The sequence below is a fragment of the Microtus pennsylvanicus genome, chromosome X, assembly GCF_037038515.1.
Source record: "Microtus pennsylvanicus isolate mMicPen1 chromosome X, mMicPen1.hap1, whole genome shotgun sequence".
In the NCBI taxonomy this organism is placed as follows: Eukaryota; Metazoa; Chordata; class Mammalia; order Rodentia; family Cricetidae; genus Microtus; species Microtus pennsylvanicus.
Genome location: NC_134601.1, coordinates 76,562,960 through 76,585,807, shown reverse-complemented (window position 1 = coordinate 76,585,807; position 22,848 = coordinate 76,562,960). Strand labels below are relative to the sequence as shown.

Sequence of the window (22,848 nt, the reverse complement as noted above, 5' to 3'; positions counted from 1 at the left end):
TTAATTCAACTGGTTAATTTCAAAGTCAGCTTACGTAAGACTAAGATAGCATCATACTAAGTGCTTAACATTCAAAGGCTTAACTATTACATATTTAGGAGATTAATACCAACATGAAACCTTTGAATAAAAATGTCTTCACTTTTACTACAACTCCATTAGCTGTAAAACAGAAGACTTATGGAAACTTTCTCTAGATTTAAGCCACTTATGGATAATACACAAATATGTTTGCACACATCATCAGTGATCTAATTATCTATCAAAACTTTGGCACCAACCATATGAGGGATTCATATTAGCACATATGGATTTTGCTCTGACACCTAACTACTCTCACTACATTTAGTATCTAAACATACTCAAATGAAAGAAGTCCTTTGGCTATGCACAAGCTACTAGAATACTTTTGTTTTTCTTTTAAGATCAAAAAAGCTATTCTTCAGAATATGATGTTAAAAATACTATCATTGTTTAGCATTATGACATTTATAACATATGAAAAGCATCTTCATTAATATTTATGATCCCTTAAACTATTTTTGTGTAAAATACTATGAGGTTAACTTTGTTTGAAAGGAATTTGGTGAGTTAATGGTTCAGAAAAGTTAAGACCTTGTGGGCATCAATTATATAGTTAAACATTTGGACACTACTGCAAAATGAGACAGTGTGAATATTATGGACCTATGTATGTTTGTTTAAAATTCCAATCCCCAAAAGAGAGGCTTATATAGAATATTCAAGTAATGTGGCAGGAAAAAAATACCCTTGATATAAGATTAGGCAAAAACCAAACCAAATCAACCCAACCCACAACACATTTAATTTTCTCTTCATCCAGTTAGCTGAGGAATAGTATGAATCTTACAAGCCAGTGGATGTTCGCTTTTTCATGCTCCGTCTCTGAGCTAAACTTGAAGCAGCAACAGGCTCTAGAATTGGTTGGAAAGACTTGGGAGTCAAGGCAGAATATGTTGCAACCACTGCTTCCTAAAATAATGACAAAACATTACAAGTTCAGTAACAATCTCTGTAGGAAAAAAGTATTTAATAATACACCACAAGACCTCTACTTATGAAATTTTCCCTTTTACAACGCTGCTATAGTAAGGGGCCAAGTTAAAGAACCAGAAACAGCTAAGTTGCACATACATACATACATACATACATATGGTTTGAAATAATTACACAGTAGAAATTTTATTTAGCCATAAAAAAGAACAAAATATCATTTGCAAATAAAATGGGTAGAGTTGAAAACAGTCAAGTTAAACAAAATAATGTAGAATCTAAGAATAAATGCTACACACTTTTCCCAATATGTGGTATCTAGGCCTTGAAAAGACAAAGGGACTATTGGTACTAACACTGTAACTGGGGGAGAACAAGGCAAGGTGGATGGGAGAAAGGGATTCTCAGAGGGCATTAAAGAGTAAGTAGGATCAAAATACAAAATATGCATGTAAGAAAAAAATCACCACGAACTCCATTTATTTTGGGAAATTTATATAAGCTAAAAGATAATTTTATTAGAAAAGACATAGTAAAAAGCATTAAGAGTTCACTATTTGTAATAGCCAGAACCTGGAAACAACTTAGGTGCCCCTCAATAGAAGAATGGATAAAGAAGGTGTGGCACATATACACTTTAGAGTTCTACTCAGCGGTAAAAAACAATGACATCTTGAATTTTGCATGCAAATGGATGGAAATAGAAAATACTATCCTGAGTGAGGTAACCCAGACCCAAAGAGATGAATATGGTATGTACTCACTCATAAGTGGATACTAGCCATAAATAAAGGACATTGAGCCTGTAATTCATGATCCTAGAAGCTAAATAAGAAGGTGAATCCAAAGGATAACATATAGTTATCCTACTGGATATTGGAAGTGGACAAGATTGCCGGACAGGGGTTGGGAGCACAGGGGTAAGGGTGGGATGGGGACAAGGGGAGATGGGGAGAGTGAAGGGAGAAGGGGAAGATGGGGAGAGCTTGAGGGAATGGGATGGTTGGGATGGAGGAAGAGTGGATATGGGAGCAGGGAAGAAGATATCTTAATTAAGGGAGCCATTTTAGGGTTGGCAAGAGACTTGACTCTAGAGGGGTTCCCAGGTGTCCAAGGAGATGTACCCAGCTTGTTCCTTAGGCAGCAGAGGAGAGGGTGCCTGGACTGGCCTTATCCCATAGCCACACTGATGAATATCTTGCATATCACCATAGAACCTTCATCTGGCATAGATGGAGATAGAGACAGAGACCTACATTGGAGCACTGGACTGAGCTCCCAAGGTCCATATAAAGAGCAGAAGGAGGGAGAACATGAGCAAGGAAGTCAGGACAGCGAGGGGTATGTCCACCCACTGAGATGGCGGTACTGATCTAATGGGAAATCACCAAGTCCAGTTGGATTGGAACTGATGGAGCATGTGATCAAACCGGACTCTCTGAATGTGGCTGACGGTGGAGGCTGATGGAGAAGCCAAGGACAATGGCACTAGGTTTTGATTCTACTTGACGGGCTTTGTGGGAGCCTAGTCTGTTTGGATGCTCACCTTCCTGGACCTGGGGGAAACAGAGAGGACCTTGGACTTCCTATAGGGTAGGGAACCCTGACTGCTCCTTGGACTGGAGAGGCAGGGGGAGGGGTGTTGGGGGGAGGGGAGGGAAATAGGAGGAGGAAAGGAGGTGGAAATTTTCAATAAAAAATAAAAAAAAATGTGAAAAGAGTGAGTTTTAATTTTAAAATAAATAACACTCAGAAGTTAAAAAAAATCTATCTTCAAGAAATAAAGATATTTTATACATCAATGGGTAACATGAGATACACATTAAGTGTGTGTTCATTTTACCGTAACAACATGTGATGCATCATTTGTCTTTGGCTGATCCCTCGGCAACTGTTCTCTCTGGGTTATCCAAGAGTGTTTTAATACTTGTTCAGCAGTATAACGCTGACGTGGGTCCATATGAAGCATATGAGAAAGCAAATCCTAAATGGATACAGAAATTTACATGAAAATACGTAATTCACATTCCTACAAAATATGAAAGTATCAGTAATTAAAATGCTTTATCAATACTTATGAAAAACAGTATATGTACTCTGAATGGTTAGCTTTCAGTGTGTGTGTGCGTGTGTGTGTGTATATATATATTTTAAAGTCACAAATTTGAAAGGGAAAGATGGAGAGAAGGGAGGGGCAAGAACGATATAGATGCAGTGCTCATATATGAAATTCTCAAAAAAATCTAAAGACAAAAATAATCATGAATCAGATTATGTGGTAAAGTTTTTATTTTGTAAATCCATGTGTACCAATAAAAGACCCCCAACCCTAGTCTCCAACTTAAGATGTTTTTATGATCAACTAGGCCAGGGCAAAACAGGATATCTGTGGGTGGCAGAAGCAGTCTAGAGACCAGTTGCACCTGCCAAAAAGGAAAAACACCCAGTCCTTTGTGTAATTTATCAAAACTTGGGGGGGGGGGGAAGAAACTGGCTGAAACTGGCTTGATCTAGACTTGTTTTTGTCCTGATGTTGACCCAACCCATATGTTAATTTGAATTGACCAATGGTGTTGCTGTTGCTATGCTTCCCCGGTATGTAACCCTGAGACCCGATAAATACTTGCTGAAAAAATACACAGGGGGGCTCAGTCTCATGAGAGTACTGAGTCACCTCTAGGCGCCTTTGACAATAAAAAATCCTCTTGCTGTTTGCATCCACTGGCGTGGCTTATTGAGTCTGGGGGATCCTTCCCTGAGCCCTAGAAATTAGAGTCTTTCATCTTGGCGGTTCCATCAAGATTCCCCTACTTGATAACCCACAGTGCCAATTGGGAGGTCCGTCCGCTGTGTGATTCCTTAGGTGTTTCTGTAAGTCGTTTGTATGTACAAATGCTCTGTAGGCTAAGCAAAGGAGGGAGCTGACGGGTTCTGTCTCCTCTTTAGCCACTCTGGGAGATGTTCCGGGCATTCCTGGGGCCCGATTTTTGGGGGTCCAATTTGTTTCTGAGAATGAACAGGCTACTCTACTAGAGAGTAGGGGAGATGTAGTCTCGCCTTCTCCGTCTGAACATTTGCTTTCAGTTTTATGCCAAAACTGTGCCACGTGGCTTCTGGGCTGCTATCTGTTTTGTTTGTATAGTCTTTGTCTTGATCTATTAGGAAGAAAAGCCCAATATGGGACAAAAATCTAACCACCTCCTTAAGTTTGACTCTAGGACACTGGAAAGACGTCCAGCTCTGGGCCAAAGGCCAGGGGGTGGATGTCAAGAAGAAATGGCGGCTCCTTTGTACCTCTGAATGGCCGACTCTTAATTCCATCTGGCCAAAGGATGGTACCTTTAACTTGGATGTTATCTTGCAGATTAAGGAGCGTGTCTTCAGCCCAGGACCCCAAGGATGCCCGGATTAGATTCCCTATATCATCACCTGGGAATCTTTGGCTCGGGACCCACCTGCTTGGGTCTTCCCCTTCGCCTCCCTGCAGCCCTCCGCTCCTCAACCTCCTTCCTCCTCCACCCCTTTGCAACTTATCCCCAATCCCTATGCCTCCCTCAAACCCCAACCTACCCGCCTTTATTCTACTCTGGAGAAACCTAAGCCCAAGCCCACAATCCCCAAGCCGGTCCTCCCTCCCTTGGGGGGACCACTCATAGACCTCCTAACAGAGGACCCCCCACCATATCAGCCTCCACCAGCCCTGGTGGGGGACGAAGGACATCATGAATATGAAGTTGAGGAACCAGGAGATGAAACTGCCCCAGACAGCACCACTCCAGCTGGGGTGACAGGAGGGGAACTACCGCCGCCTCAGAGAACACCACGAGCCTCAGGAGCCTGTCTCCCAGGCGTTTCCCCTCCAGCAGGGAGGAAACGGCCAGGTTCAATACTGGCCATTCTTTGCTTCCGATTTGTACAATTGGAAGGCCCATAACTCGTCCTTTTCGAAGAACCCTGTTGCCCTCAAGGCCCTAATAGTCTATTCTCATAACCCATCAACCCACTTGGGATGACTGCCAACAACTCTTGCAGGCTCTACTGACCTCAGAGGAAAAACAGCGCATTTTCCTCGAGGCAAGCAAGGATGTTCCAGGGGCCGATGGGGCCCCAACCCAACTCCCCAATGAAATTGATGCCGCCTTTCCCCTGAATTTTCCTGACTAGGACTTCAACACAGCTGAAGGAAGGGAGTGTCTTCGCCTCTACTGCTAGCTTCTCATTGCGGGCCTCTGTGGCGCAGGGCGCCGACCTACCAATTTGGCCCAGGTAAGATCAGTCACACAGGGTTCAGAGGAGACGCCAGCCGCCTTCCTAGAGCGGCTAATGGAAGTCTACCGTATGTACACCCCTTATGATCCAATGAGTCCGGATCAACGGGGCAATGTTTCCATGGCTTTCATCTGACAATCTGCTCCAGATATTAGAAATAAGTTACAGAGACTGGAGGGCTTGCAGGATTACACTCTCCAGGATCTTATGAAAGAGGCAGAAAAGATATTTAACAAAAAAGAGACACCAGAAGAAAAAGAAGAAAGATTACGTAGGTTGCAGGAAGAGAGAGATGACAGGCTTAGAAGCAAATGGAAGAATGTGAGGACAGGAGAGACAAGAAATGAACTAGGGAAGTAAGCAAGATCTTGGCCACTGTAGCTAACCAGACTAAGCCAGAAGCAGGAAGTCCAGATAGGATGGGAGACAGAAGGAGGCCAGGAGTAGACTGCAACCAATGTGCCTACTGCAAAGAGAAAGGACATTGGGTTAAAACTGTCCCAAGAGACCCAGAAATCCCAGGAAATAGCCGGCCCAATTTTTGGCCCTAGATGAAGACTAGGCCAGTCAGGGCCAGCAGCTCTGCCCTGCCCCTGGATAACCCTGAAAGTAGGGGGGCAACCAGTAACCTTCCTAGTAGACACCGGAGTCCAACATTCAGTCTTAACTAGAGCAGAACATTGGCCGCTTTAATATCTCTATGGATTTTCTTCTCTGAATGTAGATAATCAAGTCCTTTCAAAATTTCTCATAATATGGTAGCAATCTTAATTTCATCTAAAGGGCCAGGTTCTAATAGATCCAGGGCAGAGCGTGCACCAAGATATTCCATTATTATCCATGGTTTGGTGTCCTTCACACAGGATCCATAATGTTTGGTTACATATTGGCTGACACACTGACTCAGCACTGTGATCTCTTGTTGCATAAAAGACGCTGGAAAACTGACCTTGGGACAGCCCCTCACCATTTTAGCCCCTCATGTGGTTGAGTCACTCATTTGCCAGCCACCAAACTGCTGGCTCTCCAATGCCCAAATGACTCATTATCAGTTACTCCTGCTGGATGCAGACAAGGTCCACTTCGGCCCAGCAGTCATCCTGAATCCTGCCACGTTGCTCCACTCCAGAGGGGCAAACCCCTCATGACTGCCAACGAATCCTTGCGGAAATGCATGGAACCCGGCTGGACCTAACAGACCAACCCCTGAAAGGGGCCGACTTAACCTGGTACACGGATGGAAGAAGTTACCTGCTCAACGGAGAAAGAAAGGCCAGAGCAGCAATAATGGACAGAAAGCAGGTAATCTGGGCCAGCGCCCTGCCACCTGGAACTTAAGCTCAGCGGGCAGAGCACGTGGCGCTTACCCAAGCTTACAGCTGGCAGAGCTCGTCGCGCTTACAGCTGGCAGAGCTCGTCGCGCTTACCCAAGCTTACAGCTGGCAGAAGATAAGGTACTCAATGTCTATACCAATAGCCGCTATGCTTTTGCCACCGCTCATGTTCATGGGGAAATATATTGGAGGAGGGGTCTTCTAACCTCAGAAGGAAAAGACATTAAAAACAAGGCTGAAATCTTGGCCCTGCTTAAAGCCTTATTTCTCCCTAAGAGACTAAGCATTATACATTGCCCTGGACATCAGAAAGGGGAGACTGAAATAGCTAAAGGAAACCGCCTGGCAGATGAAACGGCCAAACAGGCGGCCCTAGACCCTCAGCTCTTGTCGTAACAGTATTGACTGAACAGGAAGGCCCAGAAAAAGACCTGGACTCGATTGACTATGCCGATAAAGATCTGGATATAGTCTAGAAATTGGGGGCAGACTATGATCATAAGAGACAACGATGGTTGTTCCAAGGAAAGACGGTAATGCCTGTACATGTAGCCAGAGAACTAATTTCCTCCTTGCATAAACTGACCCACCTGAGCACCAAAAAGGTGAACACCCTGCTCAGCAGACAGGAAATGGGTAGCTATATATCCAAGAAAGAAACCCTGATACAGCAAATCGTCAACAATTGTAAAGTCTGTGCCCAAGTAAATGCTGGCAAAACAAACAGGCCGCCTGGACTCAGACTCAGGGGGCATAGGCCTGGGATCCACTGGGAAATAGATTTTACTGAAGTTAAACCTGGCATGTATGGTTATCGGTATCTGTTAGTTTTTATAGACACCTTTTCTGGACGGGTCGAAGCTTTTCCTACCAAAAAGGAAACTGCACAGACCGTTGTCAAGAAGCTCTTGGAAGAAATATTCCCACGGTATGGACTAACCTAGGTACTTGGGACTGATAATAGTCCTGCCTTTGTCTCCCAGGTAAGTCTATTAGTGGCCAAGTTACTGGGGATTGATTGGAAATTGCATTGTGCCTATAGGCCCCAGAGCTCAGGACAGGTAGAAAGAATGAATAGAACAATTAAGGAGGTTTTAAATTTATGCTTGAGACTGGCGCTAAGGACTGGGTACAGCTCCTACCCCTGGCATTGTATCGAGCCAGGAACACCCCGGGATCGCATGGATTAACTCCTTTTGAAATCCTGTACGGAGGCCCTCCTCCAACCATTGCCTTCTTTGACTCTGATACTGCTGATCATACCAGCAGGCTGACAGCCCTGCAGGCTCACTTGCAAGCTCTCCAGTTGGTACAAGAGGAAATTTGGAAGCCCCTGGCAGCTGTCTACCGGGACTCAGACCAGTCGCCTGTTGTCCCACACCCCTACAAGATAGCGTTTGGGTCCGGAGACATCAGACCAAGACTTTGGAGCCACAGTGGAAAGGGCCACACACCGCCGTTTGACAGCCCTTAAGGTGGACGGAATCGCTGCCTGGATCCATGCTTCACATGTCAAAGCAGCCCGACCAGAGCATCTCACTGGCACCCCTGACCCAGAATCCCCATGGAAACTTCAACGCTCTCAAAACCCTCTAAAGATAAGATTTGTTCGCTCTTAATTTTAACCTCTCTCTCTATATATATATCTGATCTTTTCATGGTTCGGGCCCAGCAATATCAAATGCGGAGAAAAACAGATTCAGAGTCTAATCTAGCTAAGGATCAGGACCAATGGACATAAAGATTTAATCCATGATAAAGAAAAAGGGAGGGAATGAAAGACCCTAACCCTAGTCTCCAACTTAAGATGTTTTTATGATCAACTAGGCCAGGGCAAAACAGGATATCTGTGGGCAGCAGAAGCAGTCTTGAGAGCAGTTGCACCTGCCAAAAAGGAAAAACACCCAGTCCTTTGTGTAATCTATCAAAACCTGAGGGGGCAGAAACTGGCTGAAACTGGCTTGATCTAGACTTGTTTTTGTCCTGATGTTGACCCACCCCATATGATAATTTGAATTGACCAATGATGTTGCTGTTGTTATGCTTCCCTAGTATGTAACCCCGAGACCCGATAAATACTTGCTGAAAAAATACACGGGGGGGGGGGGGGAAGCTCAGTCTCTTGAGAGTACTGAGTCATCTGTAGGTGCCTTCAACAATAAAAAATCCTCTTGCTGTTTGCATCCATTGGCGTGGCTTATTGAGTCTAGGGGATCCTTCCCTGAACGCTAGAAATTAGGGTCTTTCACCAAGTTTCTAGAACTGGGATTTTGTTAGTAACAAAAGAGGAAACGAACATTTAAGATAGCAGGACAATGGGAATGTTTTAAATGGGCAAGATAAAAAGCTACAGAACTTTGCTAGAAAGCTAGAACCCCAAGATGTAATGGTTTGCATATTCAGATAAAACATAAAGGGGAGGCTGTCATGCAGTTAGCTAATCCATTCAATAAGTAAGGGCTTTCTGTATTATATGCTGATGACAGTAGAACATAAACTTCATGTCAGCAACTACTGTTAGAATAATGGTCCAGTCATCATAAGTCTTCATCAAATTAACTATGAATATTTGATATTTCTTATAATTATAACTGTGATAGAATATAACTTAATAGTAACATACAAGTTTACATACACCAAAGCAAGTATGTAACAATTTGAGTAAACTATCTTTACTTTTAGTAAAGAAGTAAAATCGCCTCAACAAGAATTTCTTAATAGAGAAAGACATTTGTACAATTTTTATTACCCAGAACAATGAAACTAAGATGATAGATAATAACAATAGATAAAAGATTAATACTCTTGTATTCTCGCAACTCAGTAAGCTGAGCCAGGAGGATCACAACAAGTTAAAGGCAAACTTAGGATATATGTTAAGTTTGGGACCAGCACTGTTTGACCCTATTTTTTATAAAAAGAAAAAGAAAAAACATAAACTGTTAAAAATATTTCAAAGCTTTAGATATTCAAAAAAACCAATGTGGAATACAAAAATTGTGCAAAAATAAACAGAAATTGAATATTGAATATGATAGATGCAAAATTCTTCAGGGAACAAAGGGAATAATGGGAAAGAGAAGAGTGGGTTTGAGGGCATATGATCCATATATATTATATATTTGCATAAAGTCTTTATAAAACCTAGTAGCATATAAAATGAGTATATGAAAATAAAAGATAATGAACATTTCAATAAAACAGACTTAAATAGTGAATCAAAAATTAATAAGTAACTCTTATTTTTTTCAGCAAGCCTATTACTACACATATAACAAAATGAATTAAAATCAGTATATCATAAAGCTATCTGTATTACAATATTCACAACAGCACTATTGACAACAGCCACAAGATAAAAACAACTCATCTGTCCACCAACCCTTAAACGGATAAAGAAATGCCAAACCTATAATTACAATTCATGGTAGTGCATGTGTGCATGAGTGAATATTTTGTGTATCTATGTATATGAGTTTATATATGTACAAGATAGAATACCATTCAGTCACAACAGAATGAAATTCTGTAATTTGTGACAACATGGATAGAACTGGAGATCAATATGTTAGTGAAACAAGCCAGGCATAGCAACACAATTATGACATGATTTCACTCAGTATGTGGAATGTTAATGCAGTCAATCTCATAGAAATGAGAGTAAAATGTGGGGAGGGTAGATGGGTAATTTTGATCAGTTACCATTGGATAGTATCAAGAATTTCTGGTATGCTACCACAGAGAAGTGTGACTAGAGATAAAAACAAACACCTAGAACAGAGAATTCTTCAATGTTTCATTTTAAAGAAATAAGTGTTTGAGGAGGTACATATGTTAACCTACTTTAAACATTACACAATGTATACATATTAATGCAGTGTAAGTTATATTATTAATATGAACAAGTTTTATGGCTTATGTATCATTTAAATACAAATATAAAATAAGTATGGCAAAGTGTATAAATAGTGACATAAATGAAGCAATGAAGGATAATTTAAGGAGGTGCATGTCTGCAAAAATTGAAATGTACTGTCATAAATTTTACTCAGAAGGGTCTCAGTTGCTGATTACCTGCCATATAACAAACTACAATCATATTATCTCCAAATACTTGAACACTTACTATGTATCACATATGCAACCTGTTTTAAAATACCCAGAATACTAAAATAACGTATATGAGGTGTTTAATCTTTGTAACAACTTCGAGGTAGGTATTACTAACATCACTTTTTGATATGGTAACCGAGATACAAATAGGTTAGGTAACAGTCTGAAAGTCATAAACTTAGTAAGTCATAAAGTCAGGCTATGTGCACCATCCTATGTCTTAATTGCTATTCTAAATGACCTTTCATCCTTCCCCTATCAACACTAAAAAAATGATACCTGAATTTTGAATAATTACTACAGCTTTATATTTGTGTTTCTTTGTTTCATTTTTAGAAGTAGATTCTCATTCACCCTAGGCTAACCTTGAACTTCCATATACCAAAGTCATCCCTGAACAAGATGACCTGCAACTTCTGACTCTCTTGCTTCTACCTACCTGGTGCTGGGAAAATAGAGGCAAGTGTCATCATCATGTTCAGTTTAATGAGGTATTGGGGAGCAAACCCAGCGTAATAACTATCACATAAATATAGCAAGCATTCAACATTGGTAGCATTAAGTTATAGCATTTATGAAAAAGTAAAATGTTATATTTCTAAAGAAAAAATTCAATTTCATAATGAAATGTGATATGAAGATAAGCTATAATAATTTGAGACTTGAATCACTACACATGAGTAAAAGCTATAAATCAAGGCTGTGCTAAGCAAACTGTGTTTTATGCCAAAACCAACAGACCAACACGTACTTCATAAATGGTTTCCAAGTGCCTTAACACAAAAAGGAGTTCATTTATATAGAAAGTACTGATTTTTAACACAAACATGTATTCTGATATATAGCTTAATATATACATGCAGTAATCATGACTTAGACATAAATCCATACCAGACTTTTATTATAATTTCTTCCTAATAAAGACAGTATCAGAATGGTGATTAGTTTTTTACTAACAAATGTATTCATAACAAAATGTAAATAGTTTGCTACTTTAAAAAAAAACTAAACTTGTTTGAATAGGACTTTATCTTATTTATTTTAAATCATCCCTCAAAAAAAAAAAAGAAAGTTCTCCTTGATAGAATGATAAGCAGAGGATGGGAGATCAAAAGTATCATTATCTTAAGCAATATTCACTAAATATTTTGATGGCTAAAAGAAAAATGGGAAGATTTGAATAATTTGTCACTTACATATGACTACTTTTATGATATTACTAGCCAGTTTTTGAAAAATTATACTTGACTATGACAAAAAATTCATGTATAATATAGTTATTATATTAATATATAGGTATTTATGCTTATACTATAGCAGGGCATTTATACTTTGATAATATACTGAAACAATGGTCAACAAAATTAATAAATTCATCTAAACTGAAACCCTAAAATTTCTTTTCATCTATATATACTTGTAATAAAAGCTTTATAACCGACATGAATACCAAAATACAGCAAATTTTCTATTCACTTCACAATACTCAGATGGTAAACGTACCAGCTATACATAGTAATAATATATAAGCTTTCAATTTTGACCACATATTTCTATTCAACTTCATTTGGTATATGTGATGTATGACAAATGCTATAACCATAAAATCCCACCAATATAGCTCCCTAATAATGTCCTGAACTAAATGACCTCAATAGACATGCAAAGAAAAAAAAGCTTAAAAAAACTTAACCCTATACCCAGGCAACAGAGAAATGCTTTGAGCAAGAAAAATTAGTCTTTCCTAGAGACGCACACACCAATTGGTTATCCCAGATGTTCAGTCCTGAAAACATACACACAGGTGGCATTATACCGATTGGGCAGGCTGATTTTCACATACAAACAATTAAAGAAAAAGAGGCCATAAATTTAAAAGAGAAAAGTGGGTTATATGACAGGATTTGGACATAAGAAAGAGAAAATAAAGTAATTATAATCTCAGTAATAAGAAAATTAAATAAATAAAAACTGACATGACACTATAAGGAAACCAAACAATAGGTATACATTGGAATATAGTTTCAGGATTTTAATAATTTAATATGAACAAAGTAAAACTGAACATATTTATGATTTATACCTTAGCTCCATCTGAAATATTGTCCCAGTTTCCACCACTCAAAGAGAACTTCCCATTGCCTATACGCAGGAGTATTTCTTCAGGAGTATCATTGGGTCCATTGGAAAATGGAGTGTAGCTGTTAATAAAGTAGATTTTAATAAACATACGAAGGTACATTTTGTACATAATTGAAAGTGATGGTTAAAAGTCTATATACAAATATAAAAAGAAGCATTATTATTAGGTAAGAGCATTGCTTAATAATTCCCTTTACTATTAATATGAAATCATGTATCTCAAACAATGAATTTAATCCTAATAAATTATTTGACAAAGTAAAGAATTTTGCTGATTACTTCTTTGCTTCCTTTGATCAGCAAACTAAGGGTAGACTTTTATATAAACATATAGTATTATAATGAGACCACAATAAAGCACAAATATTCTGTTTTGAAAGGCTTAAGGTCAGCAAGGCAATATATTTACTAGGAAGAAGTTTTAATTCTTACATAATTATAATATATTGTACCAATTCAGCTTATTCATCAATGTTTTATTTTTATGAATATAATTAGCGGAAATAAGTTACAATTTTCAGTTAATATCTATGAAAACGAATTATATTTAATATTGATGAGAATGTAATAAAAACACAGCCTCTGAATTATGTACATAAAATTACTCATGGGTTGAAAGAAACTCATAAATTTAAGGTGGATTTTAAAAATTAACTTGACAAAAGTGATTATTTTTGTAACACTTTATTAGATGTAACCAAAATTTCTTTATACTTGAGAATTGGAAAGCTGATTTATGGTTAAAAGTATTAGGAGACAGCTTGCAGTAAAGTCTTCATCTAACAATTGGGCTTAAATAACATCAAATACATACTTATATATAATAATTTCTTATTTAATCATAAAGCAAATATTTGAAAGCAGCAAGGAAGAAATTATATCCTATGGTCTAAAACCTATAATATTGACTATATGTGATATGGTATACCATTCTATAAAGAGCTTATAATTTTTAAAATTCTGGCATATGCAATTATGTACAGCCAATTAACAATTAACATTAATTTATGTTGCTAATGTATTTTATGTTTTTATACAGCAGTTAAATTGAGTATTTAAAATGTCATACCTAACTTTCTGATATTTACTAGTTAACCATTCCTTTTTAAAAATCACAATAATTCATATAACCATAACTATTCACTTTAAAATAAAAGTGTTGCTCCCTATTAAGAGTAAAATATTATTTTAACCAATTATAAATTACAAACATTAACATGGTCTAATTATTATCATATTTATTTTGAGTGTATCTTCATCCTATTAATGTTGGACATGTATGTATATGCTTCTCGTTTAATGTGTAGTATTATATTCTTATCAATCACCTTACTAAATTTGTTGCCCAGAATTAAAGTGCTTTCTTAATAAAATTAACTTAATATTAACAAGCTCAGTGGACATGCTCCTATTATAATACACAGCTAATCAATAGTCTAGTAAGTTCAATGGTTAACCACACAGTGTAAAAATAAAAGGCTTATTCTAAAGCGTATTCTATATGAAAGCTTTTCTATTTTTGTATTGTTCTCATTTTATAAATAAAAGTATAGATTTGAAAATATTAATGGGATGTCTAACAGTATTTTCTTCTGTACTCTTTCTAGATGAAGATATGCACTCAAGTTCAAATAACAAGAGTTTGTAAATATCTTACCCAGCCAACATAGTGTAAAATAGGACTCCTAAACTCCAAATATCACAAGCAGCATCATATCCCTGTTGAGTGAGAACCTGCAAAAAAAATTCATGGTATGAAATATTAGTACTATAAACTCATATCATATTATATATATATATATATTTCACTGCAATATTGTATAGATTCTAATAATTTCATAAATATTAATAATATAAACATAAATATAAAATTTTAAATTATTTTATGTCCTGCAAAGGTAAAAGTAAAATCAGCAAACACTGCATGATCTAGGATTATTATAGGCTGGTACGTAATACAGACTACACATGAAAAAGAGCAACCCTATAAGATATAAAACCTAAGCCTTCATTCTTCCTCATTTCAAATTGAATAAACAAACATCTAAACTTAAAACTTATATGTACAAGTGTTTGATGCAACTATAAATAACCCAGAGGTTTTTCATTCTGATATTGACTCTTATGAGGTAGATATTAATTATTGCAATTCTGAAGGTGACACTGAGGGCAATGTTAAGTAACCGGCCCATCATCATTAAACTGGTTAGTACTGTAGAACAGGCATTCTTACTAAACGGCAGTGCTTTTAATATCTATGAAAACAGCTTCTTATTTTGAGATAGGGTTTTCTTTTAAAGCCGAGCATGACTGAGAGAGAACTCCCTATTATATAGCCCGTGCTGTCCTTAAACGTGTGACAATCTTCTTGCTTCAACCTTCCAAGTGCTGGAATTACAGCAGGTATGAGTCATCACATCTTGCTTGATAACTCTTTCCTAGTGATTGGGGTATGTGTGTGTGCTGTATGTGTTTGAATATTTTGTAAAAGGACTACGCATTATACAACAACGAATTCCAATAATGATTTATATCTATGTAATGTGGGTATAAATCTGTAATAAAAAAGATAAAACAAGATAATAGGAAAACTTGTGTTATGAGATAGTTTGAAACACAAGGATGGTATCGTGAAAACAGCAGGATATTTCTGGTAAATTCCTAATAGCTTTATTAGTATTTATATAATAATTTGTACAAATAGTTTTGTTTGAGGGACATTATTAACAAATACCAAAAATATTTTTACTGTAAATTAATGTAAGTTTTAAGAACCTCAAGAGCATTTGTGGAAAAACTAAAGGGATGAGGAGACAGTAAGATAGCACAGTTAACAATGGTGACCTGAGCCTGATCCTGACTCCTCTGACTTCTACATGTACACCATGGCATACACATTCTCCTCATGTACACAAACACACACAATAAACATAGCAATGTCATTTTTTTAAAATTAAAAAAAAGATAAAATGAGGGCATCATTTTTTAAATTAAGAAATTAAGCACACTGCTAAAGCATAAGAAATAAAACAGAAACACTGAAGGCTATATAACCATCAGTGCGGACTTTTCATCTAGAAAAGGCTAAAATATTATAGTTATGACTTTCACAATTATCAGACATAAACAATAAGTAACTTGCTTAAAATATATTTATAATTCCTATAAATACATTTATAAATAAGAGCACACATGGTTATACATGGTGATGCATGCTTGTAATGCTTGCAATCAGGTAGCTCTAGGCCAGTGTTGGGTATATGAGACATTGTCTTAGAACAAATAAAGGACACATATTTAAAACTGAAATGCTATGGAAGACTGCACTATAGAAGCTCTAATGAATGCAACCTAAAGCTACATCACAGTGTTTTTATTCTTGTATGTTCTCATTTCTTAACACCTCTTAAAGTTCCAGACATCCCATGTTTACCTAGTTTGCCTAGTCATATTTGTATTTTATGTGCCTTCACAGAGTTACCTGAAATGGTGGTTTGCATGAGATTCTGAGAGCTTGAGAAATAACGCCAAGACAACAAGGCCAAAGTCTGTTTCTCTATAGCAGACACTTCATTTGCCCCCTCCCAGGTATAGTAAATAGAAGTGTGTTTGCTTTAGATTACCCATAACTTATCATCTATTACTATTTAGACTGATGCTTCCAAACAGAGGTTAAACCTTGTGACTGTCAAAAGCCTAAACGCGTGCAACCTTTGCTCATTTGACCTTGTTTAATTCTGGGAATATAAAGAGTCTGATGCTTTGAATAAAATTAGCTATTGCATGAAACTTTAGTCTATCTCATTTTAGGGCTTCACTCTCCCATATTCCTGCTACCTACTATAGCAGCAACAGTGACATGCACCTATAGTCCTAGATACTTGGGAGGCTGAGGCAGGAAAACTGCTTAAATCCAGAAGCCTGAGGGTTAAGAAAAGGTCCAATATCTGTATAATTTTTCTAAGGTATGAGAACAGTGGAACTGTACAGTAAGTGTTATAATATTATAGTTTATCACACAAATCTCGTTTTTTACTTCCTACAAACTTAGTCACATTCTGTGTGGGTATAAAAAGAAAATATTTTGTTCCATAATTAGTCTTCAATGTCATACAATAATGATTATATGAAGCCAAAAGAGAAACAAGGCATGGTGGCAGAATTAATGAATGAGGATAGTATTCAGCCTGTAATTTTGTATCTTTTCACTTGCATCAAGATAAATTTAGGACAATTAAAGTAGTTAATTCTATAACCCTCTCTACCATTTGGATTTGCAAGTCTCCAAAAAGTAACATATAGAAATTCTCATTTCTTTTGCACTAAGTTTAATAAATATTTGACACAAAACATATGGCAGCACAATCCATAAAAAATAAGGTAATTTCAATATTATATTATCAGAAGCTGTGAATATATCATTCTTCAAATTTATTTTAAGTTAAATAGATTCAAGACAATTCTAAGGCTTAATTACACATTTATTATCAGTCAGATAATATAATATTCTTGGATTTTCTTGTATAAAAGTAAATAACTGAGGATAATCTTAGAGAGATTAGAATAAAGAAATGCACATCTATGAAGTAAATCATAAAAGGATGACTGAAGCAAAACATATCCAAAAACTTAGTGAACATTATTATTATTATTATTTTTTGATTTTTCGAGACAGGGTTTCTCCGTAGTTTTTTGGTTCCTGTCCTGGAACTAGCTCTTGTAGACCAGGATGGCCTCGAACTCACAGAGATCCGCCTGCCTCTGCCTCCCGAGTGATGGGATTAAAGGCGTGCGCCACCACCGCCCGGCTTGAACATTATTTTTTAATGCTATGTTAAAATTGCAATAACAAGGCCAGGTGGTGGTGGCGCACGCCTTTAATCCCAGCACTGGAAAGGCAGTGACAGGCGGATCTCTGTGACTTCAAGGCCAGCTTGGTCTAAAGAGCTAGTGCCAGGATAGGCTCCAAAGCTACAGAGAAACCCTGTCTTGAAAAACCTAAAAAATAAAATAAAATAAAAATGCAATAACCAGTGATTTTTATTAGAAAATCGGGACTCTTATGTAATGTGATTAAATTATGAAAGCACAGCCCCATAAATTCTATTATTTCTTAAAATATTTGCATGGTTACTTCAAGCTTTATGATTCCATTTTAAAATGACTATCTTGTATGTAGTTTGATAGCATATTTTGACAGAATCTGAAAATTTAAAGACTAATGTATTTCATTTCTAAGAACTTAGAAATAATTACTAATTTTCGGCAGGGTCTTCAGCACTTGATAAAATATTTCAAAGCACTCAAAACACACAAGTGCGAGCCAAAGATAGTTCAAATAAATGCCAGTTGTGGAGAAGTGCTCTCCACATGCCCACCTGAAAAGTTTTCACTATTACAATAAACAAAGTGTCTTATTGCAGTGGAAGTCTGCTAGGATTAAAAAGCAGCAATGTACTGTATTGTACTGTGTACATATATTCATTAAAATGATGGCCTAACCATTAATCCTAAAATGTTTACCTAACAATTAATCTAAACATGCATATACTGTGTGTTAATTTATTTTAATTATTTTGGTGTTCTTTTGGGACACATTCATTCCTAAACTTTTTCTAGTAAGTTTCTATAAAAAAAAAAACAAAGAGAAAAACTATACAAAATTAAGCCAAGATTAAGAATTTTCCCATTAAAATAAGTAGTTAATATATTATTATTTGCATTAAAGATAACTATTTAGAAAATTTATGGTGACTATATAGATTATATTTAGCAGAAGATACCACATTTCAAATATCCTGGTTTCCTAACCTATTAAAAAGAAAGCCTAGAAATACTTTTTTTATGTACAAGGTAGTATCTCATACACATGAGGGCAGTCCAAATAAAATAACCTCTTTGGGAATATGTACCCCAGATTTATTTCTGAAAAGCATAGCTTCTACCCAGTATAATTGAATAAAAATTGTATATTCATTATAAGTGTCATTAAAGTACAGAATAAATCACTCACACATTCCTAATTTGCTACAAACCAAATCATATCATCAAGAGCTTATAAAAGCAAAATTGTATCTATACCCCAATCGCATCTAAAGCGAAATTCATAAAAATTAAAAGAATAGTTCATCGATAGTTACTTTTATATATTTTCATTTTCAGAAAATATTTTCATAACATCTAATTTAAAATATATTTACATACAACATACATTAGCTGCTTAAAATGATCAATTATTTGATATAAATATAAAATATATATGAGATAAGAATTCACTTTCAGATTATCTGATCACATTTTTCTGATTTGGCAAAATCATTTTTTTTCAAAATGAGTTTTAGATATTTGGATTAGTATATAACAACTGCCATTGATGATCAACATCTACAACATGTTAAAAACAATTCCTGACTTAGAAACACATGTTATAAAGAAATTTATGTAGCCAGTGCAATCCCTGATTGACTTCACCAATCTTGTCTTACTGCTTCAGGATGTACTAGTATCAGAGAGCTCCTAAAGTACAATCTGTAGTCCTGAACTTTCCAGCCTCATCTTCTCTTACTCTTCGTTCCCAAGGAACAACAGATGATTTATCAGGCAAAAACAATGTTTCTATTTAAAAACAAATCAAAAGGGAATCTAAAGATGTATCTTAGTCCTAAAATGTATGATTCTTAGCAAGGCATATTGACACACGTCTGTGATCCCAGCCATCAGGAGACAAAGGAAGACTTTGCTGTGTGTTGCAGCTTTAGTGAGTAATAGCTATATAGTAAAACCTCTTTAAAAATCATACAAGTTCTATATATTAGTATATAGCCTAAAAGAACAGACTACTCTGATTAGAAGATATATGTTTGATTTAGATGCTAGTAATTACCTGACTTTATATTATAAATTATTATAATTCAAATTTTAAAAGAGCTTTATAGTTATAAAAAATGACATCTGCTTTTTCCTGTGTTCACCAACATACTTGCCATCATATAGACTTAATTTAAGCAAGACAATGAACAGGAAACAGTAAAACCTAAAGAATACCTCAGGTGCTACAAAGTTTGCAGTGTAGCACGGAGTTAACAGAAGTCCATTTTCTCCTCGAAGCTGTTTTGCAAACCCAAAATCACAGATCTTAATTGAATCTGCATTGGCTGATTCATCCATGTACAAAATATTACTGGGCTTAAGATCACGATGAACAACCTTGAATATAAAAGAAAACAGCATTATAATTGTATAACTAATTTTTTGTTAAAACATTTAATATGTTTATAGAAAAAAATTTCCCATTTTATTCCCAACCTATGGCATCAAAAATAACAAGAAAAGTATTCTGCGAGGTAGACATTACACTATCTGCCAGTATTTCTATCTTCAATTGGTTCTACTTTTAGATATAATAGTCTAAAGTTTCACCCAGTGCCCCACATCCACTTCGACTATTAACTCTTGATATAGTACACAAGTTAAGAGCCTTCAGACTCAAGAGAATTTAGAAAAGTAAAGAAACAGTGTTGAGTAACACATTTGGTTGAAGGATGAACCAGAGTTGTGGGTAGGTTCCCATATCTGTGGCTATTACACTAAGAACTAAGAGCAGTCTCTATTATACACCTTCATTTGGAAAAAAAATAAATACTTCTGTTTGAGAAGAGCAGAAAAGAGACAGCAGAAGAACATAAAAACAAAGTTGAGACAACTATACAGCAAAGAACCAGCACTGACACCTAAAATTAAGATTTTATATGAAAGCAAAGGATATGAAGACATCAAAGCTAGTACACTAAACGAGATTTCAATTCAAACTCAGCCAACATTATACTTAAAACAAAATAATAACCACTGGAGGAGAGTAACAAAATATAAATATTTTTATAACTTTATATCACCATAGGATACAATTACAAACCATCTGATTTACATAAACAAGACAAGTAGAACATAGCCACAAGAAAAAAAAATAATCTAGGTCTGATTCTCAGAAGAACCAAGTTAGAATCTGTAGAATTAAGTGGTTATAAAGATTCTCAACAAAATAAAACATATTTACAACGTATGAAATTCGCAAGAAAAAATGCAAACTCAGTAGAAAAAATGAAGAAGGCTCAAATAATTGGCAAAAGTTTAAATTCGGAATGTGATGATTTTTTTCTTCTACAATTCATTCAATCTAGTTTTAGGATTCATACATATTGTATCATATGGAGATATAAAGTTATGAAGATATTTATATTCTGTTACTATTCTCCAGTGGTTATTATTTTGTTTTAAGTATAATTTTTGGCTGAGTTTAAACTGAAAATCTCTTGTTTGGTATACTAGGTCTGATAAGTTCATATCCTTCATTTAGCAATGTACAAAAATGTATGCTTTTCAGTGACAAGGGCAAAATCTCACTTAGTGTTTAAATCTTAAAAGCCCTTTGCTTAAAATATCTATCATATATAAATATTCAAAATATCTGCTATTTAGGTGTTCTAGAAACAAGATTTATAAAAAAATAAACAGCAGATGTTTATCATATTGTATTTTTAAAATTCTGGTTTATCATGCCTTACAAAAAATTTTGTTATCCTTTAAAATTCTTGCAAAGAAATTGGACGGATTAAATCATACTAAAATTATTGTGTTCCTTTAGTGCTGCACAATTTATTTCCAACTACTGAAGTCTTCTTAGGTCACATATAAAATTTTTTATTATTTATAAGTGGGGCTACATACAATTTCTACTATATCAATTCTGAAAAGCAGTTTGCATTTTAATTTCATTTTTTATTTTAACACATCTACCTTACATATATATGAAATGACAAAAAGAAATATACAAGTCTTCTCCAAAAGATTTAACATATTGGTAGTTCAATGTTTAGAATAAAAGCTTATTGTCATATTTAGGGCATTTGGTCAGAGTCAACAGAGAGTCGTTTTGGTGCTAGAATATAATAGTTATAGACTAATTCCAATAATACTTTATATGCCTGTAAATATTTTTCTTGATAGCTTTTAGAAGTCTAGGTTTGATGGAACTCATTATTTAGTTCAGGATGGCCTCAAATTTTATTTTATTTTTTTTTTGCCTCAGCCATCCATGTGCTGAACTTACAGTGGCGAGCCACTAAAACGCATTTGGATATTTCTTTGAAGACTCACACTTTAAAGTTTGATTAGGCTTGATAATACACACGCATGCGCGCGCGCACACACACACACACACACCTCTAACCTTGTCCTATAAATTATCAAGCCCTGTGTATGTGTGTGTGTGTGTGTAGATAGACAGACAGACATATTTCAAACCACTTTCTATAAGCTTCACTATAACACTGAATTTTATTAGTATATTGTGTATAAAAATATACAGGAAATACAATATAGGTCCCAGAATTGAAGGAAGAATTCAACTATAACTTACTCCTTGACAATGAAGATATTCAACTGTCTTTGTTATTACAAACAGCACATCACTAGCTTCCTGTTCTGAGAAACACTTTTTTTTGAGAATACGATCCAGTAGTTCTCCTCCTTTCATCAAATCCGTAACAAGGTAAACATATCTCCCATCATCAAAGACCTAAAAAAGAATGTGTTTTAAGGTTTTATTATTTGTAATCATTACTCCAAATTTTTAAAGTTATATTTACTTTGTTTTGTCAGGACAACTCTAGAATCAAAGCACATACAGCATTTCTTTCTTGTTGATATAGTAAGGTTGTATTGAAGAATGAAGTGGAAAAATCATCTCCTGTGTAGTTCTGGAAGATCATATCAAATATGAAGTTTTTGAAGTTGAAGGTTAGAGATTTCAACAAAACACATAAACAAGAGTAGAAATCCATGCTTCTCAAATAACATGTACATGCTATTTTAATTATATTACAAATACTTCTTTAAAAGTAATCATCTTTGTGATAATAGACATAGCACTTATTAGTTCTTTGACTAGTATGGCTAGAAACAATGTTGAATTCAAATA

The 22,848-nt window shown here is 35.8% G+C and overlaps 1 protein-coding gene across 2 annotated transcripts in view; it reads right to left on the bottom strand.

Moving 5' to 3' along the window:
• Window positions 1-22,848, bottom strand: part of Rps6ka6 (ribosomal protein S6 kinase A6) — a 167,502-nt gene that overhangs the window by 14,548 nt on the left and 130,106 nt on the right. For both annotated transcript variants that reach the window (XM_075957739.1, XM_075957740.1), the window contains 6 exons: window positions 22,288-22,446; window positions 19,917-20,078; window positions 14,530-14,606; window positions 12,814-12,931; window positions 2,858-2,998; window positions 872-993 (listed from right to left, as the gene is read on the bottom strand). In XM_075957739.1, coding sequence (XP_075813854.1) covers window positions 872-993; window positions 2,858-2,998; window positions 12,814-12,931; window positions 14,530-14,606; window positions 19,917-20,078; window positions 22,288-22,446 — 779 coding nt within the window. The remainder of the gene's footprint in view (window positions 1-871; window positions 994-2,857; window positions 2,999-12,813; window positions 12,932-14,529; window positions 14,607-19,916; window positions 20,079-22,287; window positions 22,447-22,848) is intronic.